General features: G+C 37.7%; 1 protein-coding gene across 1 annotated transcript in view; it reads left to right on the forward strand.

Moving 5' to 3' along the window:
- LOC139731105 (uncharacterized) overlaps nt 1–19627 on the forward strand; it is a 159613-nt gene that overhangs the window by 77849 nt on the left and 62137 nt on the right. Inside the window, exons 13-25 of the mRNA XM_071641985.1 lie at nt 379–514; nt 2105–2382; nt 3093–3308; nt 4249–4426; nt 5623–5694; nt 6864–6956; nt 12610–12696; nt 13509–13663; nt 14080–14160; nt 14914–15049; nt 16307–16458; nt 17270–17427; nt 18542–18615. Coding sequence (XP_071498086.1) covers nt 379–514; nt 2105–2382; nt 3093–3308; nt 4249–4426; nt 5623–5694; nt 6864–6956; nt 12610–12696; nt 13509–13663; nt 14080–14160; nt 14914–15049; nt 16307–16458; nt 17270–17427; nt 18542–18615 — 1816 coding nt within the window. The remainder of the gene's footprint in view (nt 1–378; nt 515–2104; nt 2383–3092; nt 3309–4248; nt 4427–5622; nt 5695–6863; nt 6957–12609; nt 12697–13508; nt 13664–14079; nt 14161–14913; nt 15050–16306; nt 16459–17269; nt 17428–18541; nt 18616–19627) is intronic.

A 19627-nucleotide genomic window follows, 5' to 3' on the forward strand; every position in this document is an offset into this window, starting at 1 on the left:
GTGTATACAGCTGTAGCATAAAAATATAATTGTGGGGTGATGCAATCTATAACGATTTCAGTACAAAGCTTAAGATTCTGTAATCCCTCACTCAGAAATGACACACACAAAAAAACCAAACAAACAAACAATTAGGTTTAGATAGAGGAGGATGAAAGATAAAGTTCAAGTTTTCACTGCTCAAGTTTTCACTGCCATAAAACTTATAAGGACCTGTCTGCTGTAACATTTATCAAATACTCTTTTAAAACCAATTCAATTTTTACATGGAAATTTGAAGGCATAACGGACCTGAGATAATACTGGAGAGACTTACAATTTGTATCTTGAATGGATTTTGAAATTGAAGCAATCAGTCCCATTTCTCTCTCATTGTAGTGGGACCAGGAGAAGTGGAAGTATGAGGCAGGAAATCAGGTGACCTTTGTGTCAAAGGTCAGCGGCAGGGCTGTCCAGGTCACCCCCGACAACTCAGTGGACGCGTGTGGCGATCCCGAGAGTGCCGGCAAAAATGGTGAGAGGCCACATGATCGGCTTTGGATCTGCAGATAATTTTGACCCGTTGAGGACGGTTTGATTTTGCTACAGCACGCATTTTCCATAGACGCTTGCCCGAGTATACTTGGGACTCGTCCTCAATGGGTTAAACTTTAGGGAACATCATCATTCTCGTTTCAAACATACCCGTACATGTAGAGGACATTGATATGTACTGTAAACGTCAATATTTTCGCGCGATTACTTTTTCGCGCTGAGCGGCTCGAAAACGTATTCGCGGGTTCTTGAATTCGCGCTCCGCAGCAGGTTACTTTACTGTAGTACACATTCACTGCTTTCATCCAAAGCCTCTGCTACATAGCTTGCTATGCCAGCGTACGACAAGCGACGTAGCGAGCGGCTCGACTGCGAGTACAAGCACTCAAATACGTAGTACAGCTGTGACTCTAGTACCGTAGTCAAGGGGGACTGTAGCATCGATGCGTGCGGTGCACACATGCATGCTACAGTACACAGCAATCTAGGGTATCGTCTCTTCGCACAGTACTAGTACAGTAGCGTAAACATGCCTGTACATTGTACTACGTAGCAGTATCATCGATGAAGCGCACACAATTCATCCCTTTCAAAATGTGCGTAGAAAATTGTGAAGATATATTCGCGCGTTTTTGAATTCGCGCTAGCCGAGCGTAGCGCGAAATCCGCGAAAATTAATGTACCGCGAAAATTTCCACGCTTACAGTAAATTGAAGAATTTGTATGATTGACCAATCCTTTGAATGATCAATGAAATAAAAATCTGTGGCACAAAACACACTTGTTAACATCGTAAGTAGAAATCCAGTAGGACTCAGTCTGTTGATGTGATACGTCTTTTTGACATCAATATGCAACTGTTGCCACCAGTGTAGGGGATAAGCCACCATGACGATAAAAAGTGTGTTTTTTAGCAGATCATCAGAGATGCATGAATACATACATGGACTGAATTGTGGTTTGCCAACCCTGGTGAAGATTTGGTACTTTTCACATGAATTCATAATATATTCCTGTTTGTACATGTAGTTATTCATTTTCTAACTCTAAGATATTTTCAGAAACTGGAAAGTGAGTAATTGTTATGATCTCTGACTGACTAATACATTGTATATTGTTCTACTAAACCAGTGCAATTTGACAGGTTTCATCACACTTTCCCCTTTATATTTGCACATGCTTAATAATTTACATTATGAAATCAAGCATTGTTTCATGCCAGAAAAAAAAAAATTCCCATTGACCACTTTGGTAATTTGTCTTTGGTTTCACCACTGAAAGAACCTGGTTATTCTTCCCATCAGTATTTACATATTTTACATAACATACAAGTATTGATTAAACAATATGAATTATTTCAACTGCTTCAAGCACCATGTGAAATTGTCATGAACTGCTATGACTCATATTTAGGAGCTAATTTGTCTTCCAGCAAACGCACCCATAACTATAGATAGAAATGATCCTCAAATATAATTAACAAATTAATATTTGTGTTTGAAAGCCGAATAAATGATAATGGTAAAATAATAACTTACCTCCCAAAACTTGCTTGCAATCCATTCTATAGCAATATTCCACGTGGAAAAGGTTCGCGCCAATGTCCGCATGTTCAAGACACAGGGCAAGCCCGAGCTGTTTCTCGCCATCGACAACAACAAAGTGGGCGGGGCCAAGAAGGCGGGCCTGCAGAGCGAGCTGAAGCTCAAGGTCCAGTTGGACCGCTCCGTCGCCTTGGAGTCGGTCAAGTGGCCCAATCAGATGCTGACGTTTGTGCAGAGTGGGCGTCCCCACGACACGAGAGGGTCGGGAGTTGGGCCGCAGAAGCTTTTCTTTTGCTACGTCAAGGTGAGGAATTGTAGTTTGCTTTTTTTATGAGGCAAAGTTCATCCTCTTACAAATTCAGGAATTCTCCAGTAGTATTGAAAATTGTTTTTGCGGTTGTCTAGAAAATTACCGTTTTGAGTTTTAATCGTAGACGTTTAGATGAGAATACTGCAATTATAGGACAGAAGCCAGATCATTATCTCATCTCACACAATCTTTTGCCGCCTTCCTTGATGGTGTCATGTCATAATTTCACTTACATTTTTCTCCTATCTACAATTAGTTTGGTCCATATCTACAGAATTACATTTTTGTCTAAACAGTGGACTGTATTATGATTACGATTCACATTAAAAATTTAGCAAGAGTTCCACTCTAGTAATAAATTCTTGCTCTATTTAATAACACTGTATACAATTTGGTTGTGCTTTAGTCAATCAATGAATAATGAAGTCTCACCAATTGAAGTAATGTTACCATTTGAAAGCAACAAATAACAGTCACACCTGTCTATAGCGGCCACCCCAGGGAGACGAAAAAGTGGCTGTTATAGACAGGTGGCCGCTCAAGCAGGTTTGACTGTATTGTGGATTTCATCTTGTGCCCTTGTCTTTAATGTTTTCTTCATCTGTGCAGATAGATTAGAAAAAATTTGTGTTACAAATATTTCAAATGTGGACACTTCTACATTGTACACTTGTTAATGATTATGTAATTTAAACATCTTTCAGGGTACCTTCAGTGACAACTGCCTTCTAGTCTTCTACACCTCACGGACGCAGACCTTCAGCGTAGACAGCTCGTGCTCACTGACCGCCACGGGCCAGAGAACGGAGAGTGCCTACTGGCGAGTCAGGAGAGTGTCTGGGAAGAAGACTAGGATGTTTGAGAGCGTGGCCAGGCCAGACCAATACCTCCAAATCAAGGATGGCAAGTGTGATGCCAAGGTTAGTTGTTACAGAGAATGTTAATAACATTGCAAGCATGCTAGTATTTGTTTGTCTGTCTGTTTGTTTGTTTTTGTTTTTTTCTTGAATTGAACTTACAAACCGATTGGTACATTAATTGATTAGTATCTTATTCGCTTGCCTCAGCGGGTAATCTTTTCATTCCTTTTTTTTATTATTATTCTTTCATCTCTTTTTGTGGAAATACTTTTTTTCCACCTAATTTTTTTTTTCCTGCTGCTACATGTATGTTGTCTTTGTAGAAACATTTAGAGAATCTGCTAAATAGACTCAGTAGATTTTGGGGCTGACTTATATGTACAAAATAAGTAGGTTGTTACGGATTTGATGCAAATTTTAGATTACAGTGCTGTTTTGCTTGAAAGATTTTGTTTTTTGCGGGGGAGGGGGGGTGAAGTACTTTGGAAAGTTAGTTAACTTTTATGTCTTTTGTGCTGTCGTTAAAGAGCTTAATTTCTCAGGAACATTTGATTCCATTGAAATGAGCTATGCAACTTTGTATATTCATTTTATTCCTCGTACTTTTAGAACAGGTTATATATTATAGTTCACAATACATGTACATGTAGTATGTTTATTCATACTCATTTTGAGGGAAACAAGCTGCACCCTGTTGCACATGTAAAATATATGCATACGTCTGGACAGACACACAGGATTAAGTGTTGCTTCAGCCCAAATTTTGTATGTGCTGTGTTTTACCACTACGCAAGGCCATTTGAACTTGTCAATGCAGGTTACTCCTAATCTTCTCTTTGCAGATTTCACATACAGTATATAGTTACACTGAGTTTGATATCACCATGTGAGTTCACATTTTGCTTTCTCGCTTTTCTTTCCTTTCATCCCCTCCTTCCCTCTCTCTCCCTGTCTGACTATTGTCCACAACAACGATCAATGGTGGTCAACGATCTCCCAGGGCACCGGAGACGAGGCCTGCCACTTCATTGTGAACAAGATGAAGGACAAGGGGTACATCACCCTGCAGTCCCACGCCAGCCGCAACCTCTCCGTGGGCTTCCTACCCGACGGTGCCGTCCGTCCGACCATCGACTCGGGGGAACCCAATGTTAGACTCTACCCTGAGGTCATTGAGTGTGAGTATTGCCATGGAAACATATCTTGCAGCAGCATATGTACCACTTATGGCAAATGTGATTTTTTTTTTTTTTCTGGTGTACAAATTTTCTTGCAAATTTTCTACTTTTTATTTTTGTAGGTGCGCTAAATTTGTGTTGAAATTCTGCATGTTGATGTACATACTGTGTACTAATTGTACATGTAGGTATCACGCCACATGCTAGGTGTATTGTAGGGGTTTAACTGTTATGTTATTTGTAGTTGTTTTTTTTTTTGTTTTCATGTTCACAGTATTGTATAATGCTGCTGAAGCCTTTTGATTGCCATGGCAATGGTGAGCTGTTTGAAGTTCTCAGTCAGTGGTAGCAACTGTCTGTGAAATTAAAACACATTAAATTTACCTTGTCCGGCTGAGCACAAAAATATGATTCTGCCAAAATTCTTCCTTGTACTGTGCATTATCATTTTTGTCCTGAGATATTGTTGAAAATATGACCTGTGTCATATTTTCTTGAGACCTTCAGTGTTCTTTCTATGTGCTTACAAGTGTATGTTTGAAGTTTCTCCAAACTGTGTAGTACGCAAAATTGAATAACACTTAAATTTTCTGTTACACTTTGCTTTTGGCTGTCAATAAAGAAACAATGTGTACGAATAGTGGTTAATCAGCCGTTTTACAGGAATTTGAATTTTAAAAATCCCACCTCCCCCTCCCTCTTTTCCATGATGACACAAATTAGAAATACCATCTAGGATGTTCCATAAGTGCGATAGTCTGACATGTCCCCAAGACTAGAATTGTCACAAGAAAATAACTGTATACATTGGGCAGCTGACTTGTACAGTTGTATGTTTTCATCATGGAATAAAGTGTGTTTTTATCTTTGTCATTCAAATTAGAAAATGTGTTTTTGTGTTGAAACTTTTGTGTTCTGAAAGTTTTCTTCAACATACCTACTACAAGTATGTGTAGTTCTGCTGTATTGGAAATGTGATGAATGCACTACCTTGTATGAGTACATACAAATGTATGTTTTCTGCAGTCCCAGAGCTTGGTTGCCCTGCTTTACACAGCTAATCATCAATTAGTTGATTGATCATTAATTTTGGGTATTCATAAAGCCCCTTGATTTTGTGAAGATGGCTGGCTCATTGTCACAGAGACTCAATCAAGAAATATTTGATTTTATCCCCCCCCCCCCCCCCCCCCCAGTTGGAATCAAAAAGAAGATCACAACGCCAACCCCACCCACTACACCGAAACCCAACAAGGTGCCCAAGAAACGTAAGTATTCCACCCAACCAAACACCCTTTTTGGGTGCTTTCTTGGACATTCTTGAGTCGCTCTGTACATGTGTGGATGTTGGCAAATTGTGAGTGCTACTCTTTTAGATACATTGTAATCAATGTGCTGTTTCATCAAGTCGAAATTTATCAGATCTTACTAAAAGTAATGTAAGTTGAGAGAAGTTTTAGGTAATGTTAAATATTTTCAAAAGAATTTAGTACTGACAAGATAAGTTATGGAAACCTTTGTCCAGATTGTTCTTTTATGTGTGGACATGGTAAAGCATGGACATACACCTGTAAGTACACGTATACAAGGGGAAAAAAAAAAGGACAAAAAACAACACCATACCTATCCATGTTCACTAACAGCTGGTAAAGCATTCATGTTTATCAAAAATTCAATCATTGTTTTGGAAATGATTATAATCTGATGTTGAATATGTGTTGTTTTGTTTTTACATGATAAGTCGAACTCAAATCAGCGTAAGATTCTCATTTAGCTGCAATGTTTCAGAATCTATACCTTCAAATAATGTTATGTCATCTTTCCAGGGACTGTTTTGAAATGGGTTTTGGAGTAGTGCTCAGAAATGACACATTGACTTTAAATGGCAGGCTATTTCATATGTTTAGATGGTGCTGTGCACATTTTACTGTACTAGAACCAGCTGAAAAATGTGAACTTGTAGAGAATTTACAGGGGATACACTGTACTTACACTCTGTATGGTAGGTGTGTGGGATGATAATGTTCCTTTCTTATTGCAACTGATTGACAATCAGTTAGTTTGTTGCAATAAAATACAACAACTTCAGGCAAGAATTCCATCAATTTGAATGAGAATATTTCTATTCAGAATATTACCTTTTTCGTAATAGACATAGACAAATGTGTGTGTTACATGCATGATGAGTTTACTGTATCTTGGTGGTTTTTTGAGGGGTGTGATGTGCACACTGTATAGATCTTTCATGAATATGGACTTAGCCTTTTTGTTTTGGAATCTGTCAGTGTGTTTCTGTTTGCACGTACAGATAAAGCAGAATTCTTGTGCAGATGCGAGAACATCTAAAGTATGGTAGTTTTACTATTTATTTGATTTCTTCAAATTCATATTATGTCATGTTATGTTACACCCATCACCCGTTCCCTAAAAAAAAAAGCACCCATGAAAAAGAGGAAAAGTCAGGATAACATTGTTCCTGGCATTCCCGCCAAAGCTCCAAGAAAAGCACAAGGAAAGCCGGGTCCTACTGGTAAAAACATCCTCTCAAATTGTTGTGTGTTGTGTGTTTGGCCTTACGGTATATTTTAATATGCGGCCACTGACATAAGCACTTTAATTCTTCAAGGGTAACAACCACGGGAACATCTTTCTTCAGTCCTCCTGGAAAAGACCAGGCTGTTGGATAATGTGCCTTGCCTAAGGGGCACAACTGCTGCTGTCAATGGACTTGAAAATCCCTGGTCTGATCTGCTGCCCTGCTATGGCTTTACATAGTGTGTGACCCTTTTCACCATATCCCCTCCTTACTAACTATTCCCCTGTTGTTTTATTTTATCCTTTATCTTATTTCTTCAGGTGATACATTTGCTAATAAAACTACAATGTAATCATCTCCACAGGTTAAAAGTTCATTTTGTCACAATCAGTTGCAAATTACATATGGGCAATTCCGTATGGGAAGGGCAAAAACAGCAAAATTCAAAGTTAAGTAAATGCTCAGAAATTTCAGTTTCCCGTACAGACGGATTGTTGTATTTACGGAAACAAAAAACCCTTTACCAATAACTTTCCTCGTTTTTGTTGTACACACTTTTGAAGTTGGAAGACTATTTATTGTATTTATCTAAAATCTTACAATATTACATTGTTGTAAATGAAAATTTAAAATGAAACAACTTAAATATCTCTCTGCTTTATCCATACTTCCACATCTTTATTCCTATGCTTCAACAATCACATTTAATGAAGTATTCAGTCACTCTCATTATGATATTTTTTGGAGAAATTTTCAAAATCTACTGACAAATTGACGTAATTCCGTTACCATAAAATTGAAAAAAGTTTTCTCCTGAACAAACTAATCACTGATTTTTTCTCCCCTTGTAAATTTTTTCTCTACATGTGACTCCCTGAAAAGTCACAAAACATTTTGTGAAATATCTCCTTCAGTTCTTCTGTAATTGTGGTAACGGAATTACATGGTAACAGAATTACATGCACAGCTAATATGGAAGAGAATGACATATCCTACTTTCGTGCCAATATGTATGTGAACTGTTCATGAAATAGCTTCAGGACATTATTATTGAGCTTAACAGTGTTAGTGATTGGCAGTAAAGGAGTGAAAGTTGAAATATGTATGGTATGATACACTGACATGACTCAGCATACAGTGTAGCTGGATGCCTCTGACAGTGAGTCCTGACATCAGGGTACACGCTTGACAAGACTTCTTGTGCTGAAAGTCTCCTCCCTTCCTTCACCTTCTCTCATGTACAAGAACTACATGTGTACATGGAGACTGTGCTAACTGATAACTTTATAAGGTTTGCTACAGATACTCATTCTCAAATGTTAAAAATCATACTGAATTCTGAGATATCAATTTGTATATTTTCTTGCCAAAAAGTCTCATGGTTTCATACAAAATCTAAGTATAGTGATGAGGGACTATTGAATGGGTGTGATGCAGCATAAATTGAACAAAGGTTACAAAGAGGAGGAAGGACATAAAATTTCTTTAAAAGGAAAAGAGAGCACTGCTACTGACAGATAGAAATGAACAGGATAATTTTTGTGAGGAAAGATCAAGAATTTAAGAGAAGGATCATACACAATGTGATAGAAGTCATTACTTGACACGGGATGCCCACTGAATGTGACACCTTTGATCTTTCTGTATGCTAAAGGCTTTATTATCACCAAGTCGATAGTCTGACCTTTTATTGAACATGTCCTGTTTTCATCCTCAAGTCCCTTATCTTTAATGGTAAGTGTATGACTATTACCTTCTTTCATTTGTTTCTTAGATCTTTCTTCCACAGAGACATGTATTTTGATTTTCATGCCCATTTGATACAGAGCATCTGCTACCCTTTGAAATTTGTTCTTTAATCCTTTCTTTTTAAAAGGAATAAAGACAAAAACACCATTTGTGATGAACATTTACCCAGTCAGTAATTGTGATACAACTCTAAAATGTAACATTTAGGCCTATACTTTCCAATCCTAAGAAGATTTTAAATATTAAAGTCAATGGGCTTCTGCTTCTACCTTCACTCTTCATGTTACCATTTGCTGTACAATCCAGTTTCCTTTCATACAAGTGCCATTACAGTGTATTTTATAATTTGCTTTCAGGCAGTCAAAATACAACTTACTGCAAAAGAGAAGATGCACACTTCTTGTGAATAAATATATGGCAACACTCAGGATGAGAAAATAGACAAAGTCAAAGAAGAAAGACAGAGACAGGAAACTTGTAGGAAAATTATAGGCCAAGTCATGATTGTGTTTCTGAAGACGTCATTTTGGAAATTTTGTGTGGTCAGAAGTAAATACTAACATTATTCATAGGTTGATTAATCTAACTCTAACACAGTGAGCTGCAGATGGATAAAAGAGGCCCTCTTACCTTTCTATGAATTAACAGAATTTGGTGGACTCACTCTAATGGTTCAAAAAGTTGTAGTTTGTTAAAGTTATTTTGCTGTTTTCTATTTCCTTTTAGTTTAGTTCATTTTATTTTGGTGGGCTTAAGTACACGTAGGACTTACACTGTAAGGGAATTATCAAATTATGCACTACATTATATACCAGGGGGCAACTTCAGCTATTAGTAAAATGTCACAAGTTTTTAGTGATTAATATATGCCACAACATACAGATAATAATGATTAAGCACTGGTGCAGTACCATAATCATATAAGAAAATTTTCTTTTCTATTTATGATTGAATTGTAATTTCTTATATTTGTCATTGAACCACAAGTGCATTTTTTCACTTACCAAATTAAAAGTTTCAAGCATCTTTAGTGTTCATCCTTAATATTAAACATTGTGTTCAATGATGGGGCTGCACACTGTGCTCTTGCACTGTAAATTGGCACTTTATGATTTAGATTTAAATTCAGTGTCAATCCGGACAGTTTTTTATTATTTTCTTATGCACGTGCACATAATATTTATGTAGAATACTTGTAAGTAATTCACACATATTGTCAATTATTGGCATATTTAGGAAGAAGAAAACAGAGAAATCTGTCTTGCATGATATCAACAAAAGAAATACAAGAAAATTTGAGTACTGCTGACTGGATTTATAGAATTGTACTTGTGTAGGGCTATTCTAGCGTAATTCCGTTACCATGTGTCTTAGATGTCATTTACCTGCAGAGTGTGAAATTCTTAACTTGAAAGTAGACAAATTTTGATGGATGTGGTACTTAGAAGTTACAAGATCTTGATTGACATAGTTACGACTTCAAATCACAGTCGTTAGCACAAACATTTTATGTTTTTTGACAATAAAAACTCATTTGGCACCTATACACTTGTAGTAGTTCAAGGTCAAAGGCTAGAGAGTACTTATTTAGTGGTTATATTATAGCTAAAGGCATAAACAATCTTCATCAAGACATTTCAGAATACATGAGTACCAAGAATGTGTATTTTTTCCAGTGTATTTCAGAAGGAGTACACATCCAATTCCGTTACCAATTCCGTTACCACTGACTTTACAGGGAAAAAGCGTGCTGCTTGGAAAATGTGATGAAATATTTGAAAAACAATACAACCGAATTGAAGTCAACACAATCAAAGATTAAATCAGACAACAACCTACAGTGTATGTGTTATAGATTTCAGAGAAACAACTCCCAAAGTTAGAGTTGAAGTTGTGACTAAATTCTCTGGTAATTCCGTTACCATCGCACATAGACCTCCTTTGTAACCATCCAAGTGAAAACATTTAACAAATTTGTATTTGGGGTGACAGTGTGAGTACCTCTGCATCTTTTAAATGTATCAAGAGAAAGCAAAGTAATCAATCCTGTATACAGGGTGAAAGAATATGAGCCAAAATTCTCTGATTTGTAATTCCGTTACCGCGGAATTGCCCATATACCTGTTCTTGATGAGACTTTCGCCTACTGGGTCTGTAGGCTTCTTCAAATCGAATGCTGTGAGAGAGACTTCCCACTAGGTGCAGGTAATTTGCAACATGATTGTGACAAAAATGAACTTCTAACCAGTTAATACTCCAATCAGATGAATCTTTGCAGCGATTTAATATCTCCACAGTGTGATGAGCAGGAGGTTGCCAGCTGTGCTTGGCTTTATGAAAGGCTCACATAATCCAATTGTTGAATACAATTTTATTTTGAAAATATATCATATTTTTAGCTCATTGCAATTTTACAATAAAGCCAACACTTGTGACTAATAACAGTGTGTTTTGAAACCTGTATAGCATAACAGCAATTTTGAGTGTAGAGTGGATAATGCTCACTCTGTGTGTTGTCTTTTTTTTTTGTGCACGATGAAATATTTTATTCAATATTTAGGCAGCATGTTTTCAACAGCAGTTATATAGCAAATGTATTGACATTTGCTAGGAAATTAAAGCAATGCAAAGTGTGTAAAATTGCTTGAATCCCCTCCTTAGTTCCACTCCCACTTGAAGTGAAGCTGAAAGATTACCAAACCCACACACATTGTAGAGAAAGAAAATCTTCCAAGTATCTAAAGATACAATGCGATGTATGTGACTCGATAGTGTAAAAAATAAGTTTTGTTTCACAAATGGTGGTAGCGAAATGTCAAAGGAAAAAGTAGTGGAAAGAAAAACAATGTCACCAGCATACAACTTCACCATTCTTTATAGAACAGTCATGGTGAGGTTACAAACCACAACACCTTTAATTAACATTTTTATTTAAAAGAACATTTTGTTTTTCTTTGTATGCAAGTTGATTTAATGTCACAATAAGCCAACTCCATGTCAGAAAAAAGTGATGCATATATTTTGAAGTTACACATATTGCAGGGGACTATACATGTATATTCAACTTGAGTACAGGAAAAATATTGTTATTGGGTTTTTTTCTTTGATTCATAGTAGAACACATCACTTTTAGCTGAAGTACAATTTACAATGATGTGAAAAACGAATATCAACAATAAGAGAACAAACGTGGAATAAGATGCCTGCACATGTTAAACAAACCTAATACCAATGCACCCTACTAACACTTCAGGTCTTTGCTGCTGTAGCATGAAGAGCCATGAAATGTACTTGTACAGAATACCATCACACGGAAGAAAAAAAAGATAAATTGTTTGTTTATTTATTAGCGTAGTCTTATGGTTGTTACGTGTATTTTTCCTACAACCCCTCACTGACATTATTATGCTTACATGATTATGATCAATATTCTATACTCATCTGATGTCTGAAGAATTTATCGTCAAGGTGAGTGTGGTTGGATTCAACAGTAATTACTTTATAAAATTTTGCAACTGTGCTATGTACAACAATTGTACACTTGTACCTTTAAAGATAGCCCAATCTCATAACGGGAGGTTGGTAGCAAATGAAAGAAACAAAAACAAATACCTGATGCATTTTCACCTGATTTTTTTTAATAAAAAAGGCATAAGGTACAACTTGTCTTGCCTTTTATGCTACGGGGGAACCTTGTTATAACAAGAATCTGAAAAACTACAACAATTGCCTTGTTACATCAGGTTTCTCATAATATTTGAGTACAAAAATAAAGAAAGAAATGAAACGAAAAATCATAGTGTTGTATATGTATGAAGGCCTCTTATATTGAGATTATAGGCGTACTGTATGTACTTGGTGATGTTTTTAGTCCCTGTCTCCTCTCAATTCCTTCCAGGATCAAAGCTGAAGCAAGTCAAAGAAGCAGCACCAGCAGCCGCCGCCCCTGCATTAATGGATGAGAAGGAGAAAACTCAATACGAAGGTAAAATTAACACCTGGCAGTCGTCGTCAATGAGTCTGCAGTTTGATCACTTCAGGAAGAAAATGAGAGGATTAAAATACTGTATAAGTGGTTATTTTCTTGAGGGTTTAGTTTTTCACGAATTTCGCGAATCACAGTTGGATCGCGAATCTAACAACACGCGAAAATGTCGCCATACACTAGAGTAACAATGCATACAAGATAGCGTACAATTGTACAGGTGTCAGTTCGCAAAAACAACATCTCGCAAAAATGTCTGTGACCTTCTAATTGGCGAAAATATCTGTACGCGAAAATAACAGCTTATACAGTACAGTATGCTGTCCAAGGTGAAACCATAAATACATTCAAGCAATCATCAGTGAGTGATAACCAGGGTTCCATTTTATAGAAAAAAAAGTGGTTGCTATGGTAACAACTCCTGCTTCAGTGGCAAGTGTCGTCATGGCGATGACAAGAATCCTGCTTCTTGATTGGCTGCTGCTACTAAAAGTTGCTCTATGAGCAAAAGTTTGCCATACTAACATTTTTTTTTTTTTGTTAAACGAGACCCAGGACAGATGCAAGACACAACAGCGATGACAATTATATGCACAACATCTACAGCAACAACAGTTACGTAGCAATAACAGCTGCAACAAGATAAATGAAAGCAAAATGGTGAAAAAAAAACAAAGATGAAAATTCACACCTGATTACCAATATAACATCTTGTTCACACAATTGCCACATCGATGCCACCTATTTTGTTTGCTTTTGATTCATGCTTTTTTACTTTTCACCGCATTTTCTCTCTGTGACTTACATTGTAGATGGTGAGTGGAAGTGTGTGGTGAAAACAGGATCTCTCTCGACCAAGGGAAGCGTGGTACTGGTTGTCTACGGACAGAAGAAGGTGTCGGAACCCTTCACTCTGGGTAAAGGTGGCCCCAAGCTGTTCAGCCCCAGCAGTGAGGAGTCATTCAAGGTGAGCTGAGATGGGATGATACACCAGTCTCTTGTCACAGGATTGCTGGGCTTCTTGTATTTTGTGTCTCCTTGGAGGATTGAATGCCATGTACGCAGCTGCAATTTCTTATCAGCCTAGATTACTGCGTACATGTGTATCTTGTCAATTCTACATGTATGTACATGAATGAATCACTGAGTCTTTGAATTACCATATTGTGTACCTCAGCTGGCACATGTACATTGTATATGCTGTAATTACAATTGTAGAAGAGCGATTTATTGGCCTTTTTAACCTGTTGAGGACGAGCACTAATTTTGCTATAATGCAAAGTTTCCATAGACTCTTGCCCGAAAAAACTCAGGACTACATGTAGTCTTCAACAGGTTTTATAATATATGCACACCTTGTATTCTCATTTTGTTTGCTCATAGGTCAACCTGAAGGGTATTGGCAACATCTACAAGATCCGGATTGGATTGGACTCCTACAGGGCATCCTGGAGACTTGATACGGTTGGCATGACAACAAGATAATCTAAATGAAACATTTTTTTTTTCAAGTAGAGTGCATTTTTTGTCTATCACTTGTTGAGGATTTTTGATCAGAAAAGGAGGATAAGTACAGCTGTATGAATTAGATATCATTTTTCTTAATAAAGCAACATTTAGAGTAAAAGATCACAATCCAAGATACAATGCTAGACAATATCATGTAGAATACACAGATAACCAATAAGAAATAAATTTGTGTAATTGTATTTTGCTGTAGTTGTTAGATTTCCAAGTTTCAATCGTCAAGCCCAGAAGTGTTTATTCTCTGAAGCTGCCTTATTCATTCTTCACTGAAACAATCATTGAATTCTTTTCACATATGTTTGTTGCATTCTAATTGTATTTAACATCAGTGGAAACAAACAACAACAACAAAAAAGGAGACAATAAACCACCCCAAAACAAAGAAATTCAAAAAGCAGAAGTGGGCCAAACTGTACTTATAAAAAAAGGAAATATGTGAGAAATCATTTTTAGACTTTTGGCACAAACCAAGGAAAAGAGAAGATATATTTTGCCGCTGAAGCAAAATTCCGCTGATGATTTGGGTCTTACTATGCACAGCAGAACCTAGCAGCTACTCTTGGAAGACGAATCTGTAGGCTGTTTGAATGTTGCCCAGGTACTCTGCATGTGTAACTTGTAAGTCCTGCATGCAGGGAGGTTCGAGTTTGTGACTTACATGGACTTTTCCGATCATCGCCATGGTAACAGGTGAAGCTGATAGACCCTGAGAGCGGCGACCAACACGTCTGTAAGTTCAAGAATCGCTGGCTTTCGGTGAAGGAGGATGATGGGGACGTGTGGAGGGAACTTCCCATCTCAACTCCAGGAAAGAAAACTCTACCAGGTGAGACAATTTCTTCTCCTTTTTTCCCTCTTCCCCTCTGATCTCCCAAATGTGTGAATAAATGTGAATATACACTTAAAAATAAGAGTTGTAACTGCTCCTAAAATTGACAAGTATGATTTCTTCTTCCTTTAAGAGTAGTCAGAATCAACATTTCATGTCTATGTCTTCCCAAGATGTGAAATTGTTGGGTCAAAACATTTGCTCCTGTGACAGTTGCTCAGGTCTTACATTTTATTTCCTCCAAAGACTTGGGGTTACATGTACGGTTAGGGTTGTGATAGGATTTTAGGCGTAATTTGATCTGAGGATTAGGATATGGGTCTTATTTCCTCCAGAAACTTGGGGTTACATGTACGGTTTAATAGGGTTGTGATAGGATTTTAGGCGTAATTTGATTTGAGGATTAGGATACGGGTTAGGGCTGTACATTGTATTGTATGTGTGGGTAGATTTTATATTTGGCTTTGCGTGCACATACAGTGTATTTCATGGGAGCTGTTAGCACAAGAGCAAATGTCATGACAACGAAGTTGTCAGACCTGTATACAGTACATGAACAAATGTAGTTTATTATCTATATGTAAGTACACAGTTGTATATAATATCATTTTCTTTTCATAGGTATTATGCACTTCTAGCCTTCTTCCTGGTTTTCTACAACATTCTAGAAAATGATGTCTCATACATGTACAAGTTTGAATCTAAAAGATTCTGGGCTTCTATTGGTTGATAGATAGAGATGCTTTTGTATTAGATGCTTTTCCCCAGAATACAGTTCTCTACAGGACTTCCAGGTTTCCTTGTTTCTGCAAAAGTCTCTTTGATGAAGTAAATATTTCTTAATGTTTTGGCAAAGAAGAGAAAATCTTGAGCTTGCAATTATTATCAATCAATGAAGTGCATGAATCGTACATGTACAAGTATTCTCTTAAAGATGTGTTTTCAACACTTCCCTTGACATGTGAATGTTTGTAGTCCTTCATGTATATGTTGTGACTTTGACTACCTACATGTAGGTACTGTATAGCATGGTACATTATACACAATGTACCTCTGGCTACATAAATATTGATTTAAAATATCAAAGTCACATAGTGTCTATCAAACTGTAGCATAGACTAAGTATGTTTTCTTGAGACCAGCATTTCTATCACAGCAATTTTGCGGTATAGAGCCGACATGTATGTGAGGACTAGTTTTTGCTTTCAATATGTACAATAATTGTAATTGTTTTGAATCATTCCTTGCCCACAGTCCTCAAGTACTACATCCAGGTCGTGACAGGAACCAAGCCCAACGCTGCCACTGACTCCAGCGTCTCCCTCAACCTCTTCGGTGAGAAGGGTGACACGGGGAAGCGACTGCTCCACAGGTCAAACAATGATGATCTGTTTCGCTCGGGACAGGTACGACCCCTTTGTGCTACCTAGATGTATGTGTGTTTGTGTGTATGTGGGCTGTGTTAATGCTATTGAGAAGCAATGGGAGAGTAGCACACTATATGCTCACACATTCTTTGAGAGATTGAATATAAATTAATATGAATTTCTCCTGTGCATTGCTATGTCATTGGTCAAACTTGACATATCATTATTTGAAGATGCAAAATATCTTCTGTCTTAAAAAAGTACCCCTTCTCTTCTATTTAGTTTTTGTTTTTGTTTTTGTTTTGTTTTCTGTATAAATTTCACTGGTTACTGAAATGGGTACAGTGTACCAAGTATACACAGTATCACCTACATGTAGTATATTTATGTTGACTTGATCAATGTTGTTCATACTGAAAGAAGATAGAAATGTGTATTCATAAAATATTCTTGATAAGCATGCAGATACAGTGTAATTACCTCAGTCTGTTAAGTGTACTAAAAGGCCGGCCACCTAGCACTGTGTACAGAATCCATAAAGATTGGATAACTAACCTGGGGGTGTTTCATAAAGCTGTTCGTAAAGTTACGAATGACTTACGAGCGACTGGTGATCAGTTCTTGTGCTGAATTATGGAAATTCTGATAAGTATAGCACATCAGAACTGATCACCAGTCGCTCGTAAGTTGTTCGTAACTTTACGAACAGCTTTAAGGAACACCCCCCTATACCACTTTGCATGCTGTGAGTGCTGATTGGCACAGTAAACCCCGCAGCATTGCACACACTGTCTGAAGTCCTGGCACAGAAGGGTTAAGATGATAACCATTTTGCTTTGTTTTTTCCTAGGTGGACTGCTTCGAGCTGGAGGCAGTGTCAGTCAAGAAGCCCACCAAGGTCGTCGTCAGTCACGATGGCGACGACCCCGGGGAGGGGTGGTACCTGGACGAGGTCATCGTCAAGGAGAAGAAAGACTCCAAGACGGAGTACGTCTTCAACTGCGAGAGGTGAGTATTTCTTCACCATTGTCTCTTGTGTTGCTAGCATCATAGCTGCCATGATATGAATTTTCCCCTTAGAGTTATGTACAGAAGCTATGGAGTCCAGTAGTTACCTCCGCCAAGGGGGGAGGCTATGTTTTCGTTACCGTTGGTTTGTTCGTTAGTTAGTTCGTTAGTTAGTTCGTATGTCCGTGTGCAAAATAACTCAAACAGTAGTGAACGGATTGGGATGAAACTTGAGAATGAGATTGAATGAGAATGAGGTTGAGAATGACTCAAGTAACAAACGATTAACTTTTGGTAGTGATCCAAGAATTTTTTGGGAATTTATGAAGGATTTTTGATATTTTGGCAAGTAGGGTCAATGAACTTGGGAGTTCAGGCTGCATGTATGTTAGGTTTGCATGCGCGCACTAAAGTGCGTGCTCTAGTTTCTGCTGGGGAGAGGCGCGCCGCGCATCTGAAGGTTTGTGACGTAACAAAGGCTTCTATATTTGGAAATCGGGCAATTTTTCAGTGGGTGAAAATCACTAATATCTGTGGAACAGCAAGATCATCAGTGGAAAGTAACTGCTTGGCGGAGGTCTGCGCTCTCCGAGTGCTTTTCTAGTTTATGCTTTTGGCATTTCAGCAGCAGACTCTAGGTTTGTGCCCACTACGAGCTCCCATTGTAGAATAAGATGTGTGAATACCATTGATATGTTCATGTTGACCCAGTTGCTGCAGAAATACAACCTAGGCTACTTACCCAGATACAATTGTACTTGCACCAGACATTAGAAAGAGCTACATTGTACATGTATGATTGTCTTCTTTGATTTGAGGGATAACCATTACCGGTACATTACTCTAAAGCTTTAAGCATGCTCATAAACTTATTGGTACAACGCTCTGCAGGAATTAATATCTTGGATTTAACTCAGATATTTTTGTACAATGTAGCTGTTCGACATGAACATTCGTTACAGTGTAATGTGTACAATCTATGCAATCCAATGTGTTTGTGTGTGTGCAGCGTACTTGATTGTGTGAATCAAGCCAGATTTGAAGGATTTACCACAGGTAAGCTTTTTGTGTGTGTGTGTGTCAAGTTCATGAAGTGTTTGTAATTTCTTTACAGATGGTTGGATGCCGGCGAAGATGACAACAAGATTGAGCGAGAACTCAAACTCACAGAAACAAGGACAATTCAGCGTAAGTTGGAAAACTGCATAGCATTTTACATTTACAATAGATATCTGTTGAACTATATATTCCTGTAGCATGAATCACATGTAGAGTGGCACAAAATAGGTGCACATGTGTAAATGTCAGGGAAAGCAATGTTGGTCCACTACATGTACATGTATATCAGAAACAAAGTACTGTAATTGGTTGTGAAATTGAGGGCTGTTCAATAATGGTACAGCTGTACATGACATCTGTTATTGGTTATTGTTACTGTAACATACATGTAGTGTTACTGTAACGTAGTGTTACTGTAGTTGCGATTAGATGGGGCATCCATCAGTTGAAGGTACAAGCTGTATTGTCCTGCAGTTGCTGTCAGATGTACATGTACATGTAGTGCTGGAGCACCCTCTTATGACTGAACACACCTACTGTATGCCTGAGTGACAGTCTTTCTCACACAGGTTACATTTGTACAACATCGCTTGTCCTATAGATTGACTGACACTGCACTCATTTCTTTTTTCCCCCCAGCAGACTAGTGATTACTGTAAAAGTGGATATTTTTGCGCGACTAATTTTTCGCGCTTGGCCAGGTAAGAAGAGTTTTGCGTGTTTTTAATTCCGCAGAATAAAGACATCAGCTACTGAAACATATGGCATCCAAAAATATTTGCGTGCTTCTATTTTCGCGCTAGCTTCTGGTTGCGCGAAATGCGCGAAAATTTCAGCACTGCGAAAATTTCCACTTTTACAGTACTGCATATGTGACCGTGCACCTCAAAACGAACATAAAGTCGCACACACTGGTTTTGCGTGAGGACTGAAAATACTTGAAATGGGTCAACCTAGCCGAACTTGACGTTTTCATATTTTCTCAAAGAGCGGGTCTTCTTTTACATTATGCTAAAATTTGGTATCATAAAACGGGCAGGAAAGTGTGTTTTTTAGCAGTTTATCTTGAACATTTTTGGTAGAATAGTGTGATTACGTGTGTCTTTAGAATTCATTTTTCATTTCTGAAAAACCTTGTCCA

Source organism: Diadema antillarum, unplaced genomic scaffold, assembly GCF_040938485.1.
Source record: "Diadema antillarum isolate AM-2024a unplaced genomic scaffold, OU_Dant_1.0 seq00000357_RagTag, whole genome shotgun sequence".
NCBI lineage: Eukaryota > Metazoa > Echinodermata > Echinoidea > Diadematoida > Diadematidae > Diadema > Diadema antillarum.